Below are 12,084 nucleotides of genomic sequence, written 5' to 3'. Positions count from 1 at the left end.
TCTTTTTAAGTGAAATTTTGTTGATTTCACCCCTGCTTCCCACAGTCCGCCGAAATTGGGACTGTGCGGAGGAATGAAGTGCCACTCCGTACCATTCGATTCTAAATGCTCTGCTATAGAAGGTTTAATTGATACTAATTCCTGTAACTCTCTTGCGGCACCGACAAAAGTGGTACCGTTATCGCTATACAACTTAGCACAGTGACCTCGTCTAGACCCGAAACGTCTGAAAGCTGCCAAAAATGCCTGCGTGTTCATGTCACTGACTACTTCTAAATGTAAAGCACGAGTAACCATGCATATAAAAAGACATATATAGCCTTTGTACGAACGGTGCCCACGACCTTTCGTTGTTCTAAGATTTATGGGTCCCGCGTAATCTACACCGCTATGTAAAAATGGACGAGCTGGAGTACATCTAACGGACGGTAATGAACCCATAAATTGATTGTTTATCTTTGCTCTTTGCTTAGCACACTTAACACACTTATATATGTGGTGTTTGGCTAAGTTTCTAATTCCAATTATCCAGTAGGCTGTCCTCGAAAAATTTTTCATCAACTGAAGACCTCCGTGCAGCGTTTTGACATGAGCATCTACTATTATAAGTCGAGTAACTGGACTACAGCGTGGTAGTACAATCGGATGTTTGGTCTGTTCACTCAACTGAGCTTTCTCCAATCTGCCTCTAACTCTTATTATTCCTTTATTATCAAGGTAAGGACAAAGTGACTTCAATACACTTGATTTTATTTGTAAATAGCCTTTATCCTGTAATTGTGTATATTCCTCTGTAAATATTTCTATTTGTGTTTGTCTTATACAACATTCCAGCGCAGCATCTAATTCCACCTTTTGTAAATACATTCCACGATATATTTTGTTATTTTTCAGGAATCTTCGACAATATGCAACAACTTTTATTAACCTTTTTAATGTAGAATACCTTTCGAAAATTGAATTATTTGGAACAACCGTTACATAAGATTTAACGCACATTTCTAAATCCAAGTTTAATTTGTCTAAATTATCTGGTCTGTTATAGGATATATTGTCCTTTTTCAGGAATGATGGTCCTGAAAACCATAAATCACAGGTGAGAAGTGATTTCGGCGATATTTCCCTAGATGCACAGTCTGCGGGGTTGTCCTTTGTCGAAACATGAAACCATTGCGATGCTTTCATGTTCGTTAGTATTTCAGATGTTCGATTAGCTACAAACGTCTTCCATCTACTTGGGTGGTCGTTTATCCAGGCTAGTACAACTGTGGAATCGGTCCATGCTTTAATTTGATCTTTGGGAATACTCAAGATATTAGATGTTTCGATCAAAAGTTGTGACAAAAGAACTGCTCCACACAACTCTAGCCGTGGAATACTAATTTGTTTTACAGGAGCTACTCTGGTTTTTGCAACAATAAGTGTCACGTGTATGTTACCTTCAAGGTCAATGGTCCTCAAATAAATCACGGCTGAGTAAGCTGTCTTCGAAGCGTCACTAAATCCATGCAGTTCCAGCTTCTGATTCAATCTTGTGCCTATCCAACGAGGTATGCGTACGTCGGTAAGTAGTGACAGTTGCTCTCGATAGTCAATCCACTCCTTTACTAACTCCACGTTTAGTTCTTCATCCCAACTAACGCCGGTAAGCCATAACTTTTGTATGAATACCTTTGCTAGTACTATACTTGGGGCTATCCAACCTAAAGGATCAAATAGCCGTGCTATATTTGAAATTATTGATCTTTTAGTTGCAGGTGCAGTCGTCAGCGGTGGAAGATTAACTAAGTACTGGAAGGTGTCTTGGCTGCGGTTCCAGGTAAGTCCTAATATTTTTATTGTACTATCTATCTTGATTTCTACTTCTTTTACTTCTTCGTGTGATATTTCTTTAACCTTGTCTATGTTGTCCATATAAATTATGTCCTTGTTTGTTCTATTTATATATAATTGTTCTTGATCTTTCTCATTCTTCATTTCCTTAATTTCTTCTATTAATTCCTGATTATTAGAATTCCATTTTTGCAATTTAAATCCACCTTTACCTAATAATTCTGTTATTTGTGTATATATTTCTAATCCTTGATCCACTTCGTAACACCCTGTCATAAGATCATCCATATAGAAACAATTGAGTACTTTATCTTTTGCAAGTGGATAGTTGTCTCCTTCATCAAAAGCAACTTGGTGTAACGTCCGAACGGCTTGATAAGGTGCAGAAGCTGTACCAAAGGTGACTGTCGTTAGTTCATAGTCAACAATTTCTTTTTCCGGACAATCACGCCAAAGTATGCGTTGGAACATTGCATCTCCTTCAGCAATTCTGACTTGACGATACATTTTAATTATATCTGCTACCAGTGCTATGGGATACAATCGCCATCTTAATATGGTGTGCCTTAAGTCAGCTTGCAATTTCGGTTAGGACCGAAAGCATAATCTTATGGTAGGCCATAAGATTATCATTTAAAGAAACTCCGTTACTGTTCTTCTGAGATGCATTAAAAACAACTCGAACATTTGTAGTAGTTTTATCGTCGCGTACAACCGCATGATGAGGTAAGTAAAAAGCTTTATCTTTCTTCATATCATCTTTTGCTACAGGTCTCATGTGTCCTAATGATAAATATTCTTGTATAACCTCTACGTATTTTTCTTTTAGTTCTTTATTATTTCCTAATCTTTTTTCTAATGACCTAAATCTTTTTTCAGCTATATCTCGTGAATTTCCAGACATGCATAGTGTATTCTCTTCACGAAAAGGTAACCTTACAATATATCTCCCACTTTCATCTCTTCTAGTAGTTAGACTATAGAACTCTTCACATGCTTTCTCTTCCGGTGTAAGTATTTGCTTTGTACTAGTTTGTTCTTCTATTTCCCAAAATCTTTTTAAAATATCATCTTCTTTATCTACCTGAGCATGTAATATATTGATAACTTTTGACCTCTCTTTATCTTCGTTATCTACAACACCCGAGATGACCCATCCTAAGGTAGTATTTTGGGCGATTAAATTGCAGGCAGGATTTTTTATTATCCCCTCAGTAATGATGTGGCTGTAAACGTCAGCACCTAATAAAATATCAATTTTATTGGAGGTGTGGAATCCTGGATCTGCAAGACACAGGTTTGTGACACATAGCCAATTTAAGTTAGTGTTGACGCTACGTTCAGGTAAGTAGGATGTTATTTTGTTTAACACGTATGCTTTCACCGTATACACGAAGTCGAAATTCACTCTTGATCTTATATTTTAATGTACCATAGACCTAGCAATGGTTGAACTATTTTCACCAAGTCCTGATATAACTCCTTGTATAGGTGTCTTTTTTAGACTAAGAAATTGAACTGCTGCTTCGGTTATAAAACATGCTTGGGAGCCCTGATCAAGTAAGGCACGGACGGGATGATATTCGTCATTCTTCGACTCGACTTTGATTAGCGCAGTGGCTAATAAAACCTGTCTTGGCTTTGACACCCTTCCTGTCGACAAGCACGAAACTATCGGAGTAGAACTAGTTGAGGAATTAACATTTTCTATCGTAGGCTTCACTGATGTGGTTTGCTCTGATTGAGGATTAAAATGAAGAAGAGAGTGATGGCGCTTCCGACAAACTCTACATGTGGTAACCTTTTTGCAATCATATACGGTGTGATTACTACCTAAACAGTTAAAGCATATTCGGTTCTTCATCACAAACTCTCGTCTACTTTCAACAGGCTGTTTAGTAAACTTCTTGCAAAAACAAAGTTTGTGCGGTTCTGAGCAGTATTCACAGCGCATACTTGATGACTTAGTGGCTAACATTACCTTTGCACCATGAGAATTGTTATAGTTATAATTTTTATTTACCTGCTGAGCCATCGATACCTTTGGTTCTAAAAATTCTAAAGCACGAAAACGATTTTCGATAAATAGTTTGAATTGTTCAAAGGTTGGCAAATCGTTATTGGAATCGCTGGCGCAAACATTTAACTCCCATTGTTTACGAGTTTCACTATCTAGTTTGAGAGTAACAATGTGTATGATAATAATATCCCATGTATTTACGTTAATACTTAAGTTTCTAAGTGCATGTAAACAATCACATGTCGTATCTAATAATTCTTTCAACGATGAAGCTGACTCGACATTTATCCGTTTTTGACCAAACAATCTTTTTAAAATACAATTAGTCAGATATTTCTTGTTATTATATCTTTTTTCTAATTGAGCCCAGCACTCACTATAGTTAGCGGAAGTTATTGGAGTGTGGCGAATGAGCTGTTCAGCTTCACCAGAAAGGTGACTTTTCAAATAATGCATTTTTTGTACATTATCTAATGAATCATTTTTGTACACTAAAGATGTAAAAAGATCGTGAAATGTTGTCCATTCCCCGTATTTACCAGAAAATATAGGGATGGCGATCTTTGGTAGTTTAACAAAAGGAGTAACTGGCTTCGACATACCTGAAGTGTTTTCATTTTGTACTGATCTCTTTGTCGAACAGATTTTGTTAAGCGTTGTTTTCATAAGACTTTTATAAACTATATAAGTATTCTCAACATCATCATATATATCACCTACCATTTGTTCTATGTCCTCCAATTTAAATCTTTCATATAATTTCGTATTATTCTCTTTAAATATAGACCAATCCATTTCTAACAATTCTTACTTGGTTTCAATATATTCTACTGTTAGTCTATCTTTACTACATTTTTTAAAGTTAATTAGACCTTTCTTTATTACATTTTGCGAATCTTTTAAAACATTTATTAAACCTTCCATTTTAAAAATATCCAAATTATGAATTAAGATAATTTAAAATAAAAGTATTAATTTTTTTAATCAAATCTCTAAAATTTTACAAGTGTTTTGAAATTTTTTTTTTTTCGAAATCGGGCATAGGTTCCCCGTTCCTTCGTTTTTTTATAAATTATTCTAAGTCCTTAACTAACATGCTTAAAAATATAAAGTAAATCTAAATTAATCAATAAATTTTCTAAGTTTAAAATTCTTCGTAAATTTTCAAAGTTCAAAATTTCTTCAAATTGAAATATTATTAGAAATTCAAAGTTCAAAAGAAAGCTAACTTATTCACTTTTGATTATTCACCAATAAATATTGAAAATAATGTACTCACAGGATTGCACTTCACACAAACACAATTTGTTGACCTGGTGTAAGTGGCGCCCTCTGTAGGTGGCGACACTGAACTAATCCGCTGCAGTTGCTCCGTCCGCCCACCACTGCACGGCTGGGGGTCCCGCTGCTGCGGCCTCTGATGCGTGTTTCCTTACTGCAGCAATCCACTGCGGAGACACGGGGGAAGCGGCTTCACCGCTCACAAAAAACACTATCCGGCTCGAAGGACCAATGTTAGGGTTGTTATCCGGTAGTATTGGTACTGTGAGACTTCAAAATAAAACCACCGAGTATGTACTGCTGGTCAGATAGTGTAATTGTTCTCACTTTATGAAATTACAAAAATTGTATTGTACTTTAGAAAAAACATTTCGATAGCGCGATGTAAAATACATATAACGCCATCTATTGACGAAATGATAAACCAAATGATTATTTGGCATAATGTCATTTGATCTTGAACATCCGCATTATAAAGGAGAAACTTTTTTCTCGGTTACAATGAAGTACCAAAATCATGCAATTGCACTGTCTGGCGCCAGCAGATGGTGAATAAAGGCAAATTGCAAACTCACCTTGCGCCTTCGTTCCCACGATATCAGCCAAGCCGGGTACGCTGTAAAATTCTAGATTCATTGTAAATGCGGCCAAAGAATCGTTTTTACAAATACGTTACTATATTCTGGAAAGGTATTTCATTCTTCATATAAAAATATAAGGTATTTAAAAATTAAAAATAACTAAGCTGCTTTACGTATAGGATGCTGACATTGTAGGGCTTATATGGCTTTCTTAGTTACTTTGAGGATATTGCCTCGATAACAATAATAATGGTAGGTATCAGAGAAAATTATTCGCTTATATATTTTATATTACGGGTAGGATAATTTATAACGAAAATAGTACGTCTCAATATGCAATAAAACTGGAAAACGTATGCGACCTCAGATATGAGAGGATTATTATTATTATATTTTTATTTTAATGTGTCAAGAAAATGTTCTAATTCAATATTTGGTTCCTCATATTGACTATGGGTTTTATACTTATTTTAACTTCTTCTACGGTTTTGATTACTCTCTGGGTTCTACCTGAAATATATTAGGTTAATCTTTCGATTTCTAGCCTATACTTTTCAATTCTTTTTTCAATTCTTCTCTCCCATGTCGATTTTATAAGGTATTTATTTTGAATTTAGAGTAAGCAATGATACAGATCATTGCTTACTCTAAAAATTGTACCATGACAGACAGCTGCTGTATAAACTGCTGTGTAAATAAGTGCGTGTAAATATTTAAAATATATGTTGCCATTTAAATGTTTCTGAAGGATTTCAATATTCGTGTAATATTAGCAAATTTACGAGTAGCTTTTTGTTTTGGAATATATGATCTTTCTTCTGGATACATATATTTAAGTTGCGTTATTTAACTCTATTTCAATAAATCTGGATATTAATTTACTATTTCCTAACAAAATACTATCACTTTGATTATCAGTTAAAGAAATACCGGTACTTAAAATGGTTTCGGGCTGGCTGTGATTTAAGTATGTTGAAGCTATATTTGATTCTATGGGTATGTTGTGTTCAGACTAATTTATTCCATTTTGTAGTTTTTGTTTATTTCTATTTTAATTTTTTAGAATTAGAGAGAATAATTCCTCAGAGCACTTGTCGTGATACAGTCGATAGAAAGCGCTCAGCGATGCTATCTCTCGGCGCAATTGTAAAGGTTCGAGGGTGTTTGTGACCTTTACGTCGCCAATAATGCGACACGCGAGTCGCTGCAACCGATCCTAGGCCTCCAGTAGGTACTTAGCGGAGCCATTCCAAAGGTGCGAGCAATATTCCACGCAAGACCGTACCTGTGTTTTGTACAGCAGGCACAGTTGTTGTGGCGTGAAAAAACGCCGCACCTTGTTCAGAACTCCGAGTTTCCGTGATGCCCTTGGACTAAGGTCGCAGCGAACGTCCATCCCCAGCATGGCGATTTTGCTTTGTATCATCAGCGGTGTGCCACAGAGGGAGGGAAGAGGGGAAAATGGTGACTTTTTCGCTGTGAGAGCGTATACCTGTGTTTTCTTGACATTAAACTCAACAAGATTATCAGAACCCCATTTGGCGATGAGCTCTAACGTCCTATCGAGTTCAATGACAAGATTCTCCCGCCTTTCCTCAGTTTCCGCCCGCCCAGCCACTGCGCGTCCGTGGTATCCACCATGCACTGTACTAACGTCTGCATAGCAATGTATGTTCCCAAGAGAGAGCATATCATTGATATGCAAAAGAAAGAGTGTGGGAGATAGCACAGATCCCTGGGGGACCCCAGCATTCACTACATAGAATTGTGAAGCGCAACCATCGGCTAAAACACGAAGGCTACGCTTGTGTAGGAAGCTGGCAATCCAGGTGCATAGCAGAGCAGGCAGACCATATGCCGGTAGCTTGGAGAGAAGACTTCTGTGCCAGACCCTGTCGAAAGCCTTGGAGATATCGAGGCTGACAGCCAACGATTCTCCATGCTTGTCGATAGCTTCACCCCAGAGGTGTGTTACGTACGCTAGAAGATCACCTGTGGACCGTTTTAGTCGAAACCCGTACTGACGATCATTAATTAGACAGTGATCTTCTAGGTAATGGATCAGTTGGTTGTTTAAAATCCGTTCCATCGCCTTACAAAGTACTGACGTAATAGCTATTGGCCGATAATTTGCCGGGTCAGACCGATCCCCTTTTTTGGGACCGCTTGCACATTAGCTCTTCTCCAAGCCTCCGGCACACATCACGAAGAGAGAGAAAGTTGGAACAGGGGCGTTAACACAGGAGACAGCTCCGCCGCGCACTTCTTCAGCACTATGGCTGGTATTCCATCGGGACCGCTAGCTTTTCGTACATCAAGTGATTGCAGCTCCGCACGAACATCACGTTGCCTGATTTTGATGTCAGGCATCGTATGGCCACATGAAGGTATTGTAGGTGGCAGCGCACTACAATTATCGATGACGGAATTATCGGCAAAGAGTTTAGCCAGGAGATCAGCTTGCTCTTGCGGACTGTGAGCTAGCGATCTGTCTGGATTTCCGAGCGGTGGCAGCGAAGGTTGGCAGAAATTGTTTTGCACAGACTTGGTCAGACGCCAGAAGACTCCGGGAGCCCCTAGGATGCGAAACAAGGTCATGACCAATCTGTACAATGCGCTGTGCATTCGCTCTCGTGTATGCCTTTCTACAGGACTTGGAATTCAGTGAGTCAATGTTAGATGCCCCGCTAATGCAGCCGTTGATCCACTCGGGATATGCAGCTTAGAAGATACAGCATCGGCACAGTCACGAGTGAACCAACGGTTACGCGTACCCCTACTGACGAGATCTGAGCTAGGAATGTAGTATTCCATTCCCAACATGATCTCGCCAGCAACAGCAGCGGCACTAGCTGTTGGGTCATTCCCACTGAAGAAACGTTCCTTCCAAGGGACCGACGCATAGTAATCGCGCATACCGTCCCAATCTGCCGACTTATAGTGCCAAACGTGACGTTTGCATACCGCTAGTGGCGGCAGCTTGGCCTGTGGCACTCTGGTAGATATAAGGCTGTGATCCGAAGAGCCAAGAGGAGCTTGAACCACAACATGACATTCCACCGGGTGAGAAGTCAGCAGAAGGTCCAGTAGAGAAGATGCTTGGCCATCAATGTCTGGGATTCTGGTGGGCTGATCAACCAGTTGGGCCAAGTCATGTGAGAGAGCAAAAGCATGAGCAGTCCTTCCAGCATGGTCAGTTTTGAGGGATTTCAACCATAATTCATAGTGAGCATTAAAATCCCCCAAAAACACTAATTCCGCGTTAGGAAACTGCTCTTGCGCAGAATCTGTCACCCGACTAAGATGGTCAAATAATTGGCTTGTCTCCAAGTCACCATAATGGGATCTGTACAGGCACACGTAGACTCGACTCTGACGAACCAGGTCCACACGTACCACCAACATGGAGAAAGAGGTGTCCTCCAAGCAGCGCAGTCGGTGACAGCAAACATCCGTACTGACGAGCAAGCATACTCCGGCTTTCGCTTTGAAGGATTCTTCAAGCGTGTAGCCGGGATAATTAAGGTAGCTGGTATCAGCAGGACGGAGTATTTGTGTCTTCGTGAGAAACAACATTGCTGGCCGTGCTGTCTCGAGATGGTGGTGGACAGCGTTGAGGTAAGCGTGGAGTCCACGTATGTTAGAGAACTCGACCTCAAACAGCGAGGGTATGGTGGGCGTGTGCACCGCTGTACGAACGTTATTTCTGTTTTGTTGCGCTACCATTTGGGGAAAAAAATGGAAAAGAGACGTGAAGCGATCGACGTATTGCCACAATAGGGATGGGCAAAGTGTGGAGGCGTGTTTCCTCAAGTGGTTGCCAAAAGGAAAAATACAATGACCCAGCGGACGGAAGGGCCACCTTCCGGTCACCAACCGGCACGACGGTCCACCCCGAAATTATGCGTGGCCTGGTGGGGCAGCCTCGCGAGCTGGTTAGGCACTCTCGGGCCCCTGTACGCCACGGGCGGCCAGCGGATCAGCCGTTTCTTCGGGACTCCCTATCCGGCAGGTCAATACAGTTTCCCCCGGCATTGGTTCAACAGCCGTCTCCATTGGACCAACACCCATCGCAGCAATACTCGCTCGGGCACTGGCTGTACGCTGGCTGACCTCGAAACGCGGCTGCAAGCCATTTCACGGGTTTTTCACCATGCGTACGGTGGTAACAAGCCAGGCGGATGTTTAACATCCTACCACCAGATGAGCAGATGGTCGCTCAGATATCCCTTAGTCGCCTCTTACGACACCCATGAGAAAGAGAGGGGCAGTGAAATGTATTCTTTCTCCGTCACTACACGGATAATAGTTACACTACACGGTAATTAGTAAATATGTATGCCATATAAAGCGGTTCATATCCTGAGACCATTAATTTCGCACACGAGAAGTACCACCACTAGGCGCAGCAATGATGGCACATGTCGGCTGTAACCTATTCTATAACCTGTTCAGTCACCCATCGCAAACGGATCGCAATCTGTGAAAGGCACATCTGTGATTGCGTCGGCTCCAGATGCGCCCCGGCGATCCCGGGCAGCGTCCGTTAACTATATATTTTATTACTGCGTTTCATGTTAATCTCCAATGACGAGATTGGGTCGGGCTTGGGATCGTTAGTTTGGGTAGGTGTTTGCCAAGACGTATATGGCTATGTGAAAATGTTTATTGATTAAGATGATACCACCATGAGGACCACAAGAACCAGTACCAGCTAGCCGTAAGCCCCCCCACCGCGGCAAGGTGATCCCCAGGGGTTTTACTATTATTATATTATTATTAATCTTATTATAGAAACTTACCTACCTAACACCCCCTCATATGAGCGCGAAGCCGCAGGCGGAACTAGTACAATATAAATTTGATTCCATTAAAATTCTTATAAAATATGTTTTTTACCTAATCTATTCTGCTGATTATTACAAACAAATTATAAAATTTACACTATGATGTTTTAATGTTTATCTCTACTTATTATCTCTATTTATCTCTACTTATACTGGTGGTAGGGCTTTGTGCAAGCTCGTCTGGGTAGGTACCACCCACTCATCAGATATTCTACCGCAAAACAGCAATACTTGATATTGTTGTGTTCCGGTTTGAAGGGTGAGTGAGCCAGTGTAATTACAGGCACAAGGGACATAAAATCTTAGTTCCCAAGGTTGGTGGCGCATTGGATATGTAAGCGATGGTTGACATTTCTTACAATGCTAATGTCTAAGAGCGTTGGTGACCACTTACCATCAGGTGGCCCATATGCTCGTCCGCCTTCCTATTCTATAAAAAAAAAAAAAAAAAATTAAAATAACAGTAATTTATCATCATTTTTTGCCAACTTAAATCAAAATAGTTTATTTAGATGGTTAGCGACCGCCAGCTACCAGTCCTATAAAAAGCAGCTGAATCCAATGAAACAGACGTTCCAAACGGTTAAATCTCTGCTTCACTAATCCAGCGAAATACATTACGTAACGGAGAAAAACCTAAACCCTTTACTAGCACTGACACCTGTGTGGATTGGATTGAGACTAGTTAAGGCTTGAAATTGATTATCTGATAATCTGTAAATGCAAAAGTGAGTTTTCGTTATTTGGTTTATTTGTTACGCTTTCACGTCTTAACTAGTCAACCGATCATCATGAAATTTTGGACACACGTTAGGGGTACAGAAAAGGACATAGGGGGGACCTACTTAACGTACGAGGGAAATAGTGTGCGGCGACTCGTTAAAACATAAAATTTATTTAAAAAAAAGGGCATTTCTATTGAACATTTTATTAGCAAAATAAGCTAGTCTAATTTCTCTTAACGAAATCACCATTTTCGTGTGATGTAGATTCCATTTCAATTACAATACATGTAATAATCAGAAGACCTCGAATTGATCTTTATAAAAACAGAAAAACAAATATTACAAATTGATGTAAATTATTTCCTCAGTATCTCTTAAAATTTAATTGTGTTCGAATAATAGAAGTCTAGACAATCATTGCTCTGATATTGCCACGGTGTACATCATCGTGCTCATTTCAAACAGCCTAAAATTATTTATTTTTAATGTGAAACGTTAGTTAGTTTAAAAGTTAGTCCTTTAACCCGCTGACGTCAGCCAAATTGGCTTCTCTTAAAAATTGCATTTTAATTGAATATATTCAGTTAGCAGGGGTGAAAAATACAGAGAGGAGTGCACTCTGTATTTTTTCATCCTAATCCCATTCTTATAATTCAATGTGACGGGGAGAGCCGGCACGATCCTAAAGAGATCAGGCATAATGCCAACGACTGTATACGATTTTCGAAAAACGGAACGTAGGAACAGTTTTTCCAATATATTTAATGTACAGACATCGGCCAGTTACAATTTGATTA

General features: G+C 39.7%; 1 protein-coding gene across 1 annotated transcript; it reads right to left on the bottom strand.

The window, feature by feature from the left end:
* Positions 1–514: 514 nt before the first annotated feature.
* Positions 515–5,770, bottom strand: LOC126769218 (uncharacterized). Its single transcript, XM_050487856.1, has 5 exons — positions 5,710–5,770; positions 2,485–2,967; positions 1,440–2,363; positions 947–1,076; positions 515–569 (listed from the first exon to the last, which is right to left on the bottom strand). Exons 1-5 carry the CDS (start codon positions 5,768–5,770, stop codon positions 515–517), a joined length of 1,653 nt encoding a protein of 550 aa, XP_050343813.1.
* Positions 5,771–12,084: the final 6,314 nt, after the last annotated feature.

This window comes from Nymphalis io, chromosome 6, assembly GCF_905147045.1.
Source record: "Nymphalis io chromosome 6, ilAglIoxx1.1, whole genome shotgun sequence".
NCBI lineage: Eukaryota > Metazoa > Arthropoda > Insecta > Lepidoptera > Nymphalidae > Nymphalis > Nymphalis io.
The sequence above is the reverse complement of the archived record's forward strand: the minus strand, read 5'-3'. Positions and strand labels throughout refer to the sequence as shown.

Excerpts from the sequence above, each read along its gene's own strand:
- LOC126769218 (XM_050487856.1), bottom strand. The coding sequence starts at position 5,770 with ATGAATCTAGAATTTTACAGCGTACCCGGCTTGGCTGATATCGTGGGA. Across the intron at positions 2,364-2,484 it reads TAATGCATCTCAGAAGAACA|CACTGGTAGCAGATATAATT; the intron begins GTAACGGAGTTT and ends TGTATCCCATAG. Across the intron at positions 1,077-1,439 it reads GAGGACCATTGACCTTGAAG|GACCATCATTCCTGAAAAAG; the intron begins GTAACATACACG and ends TATGGTTTTCAG.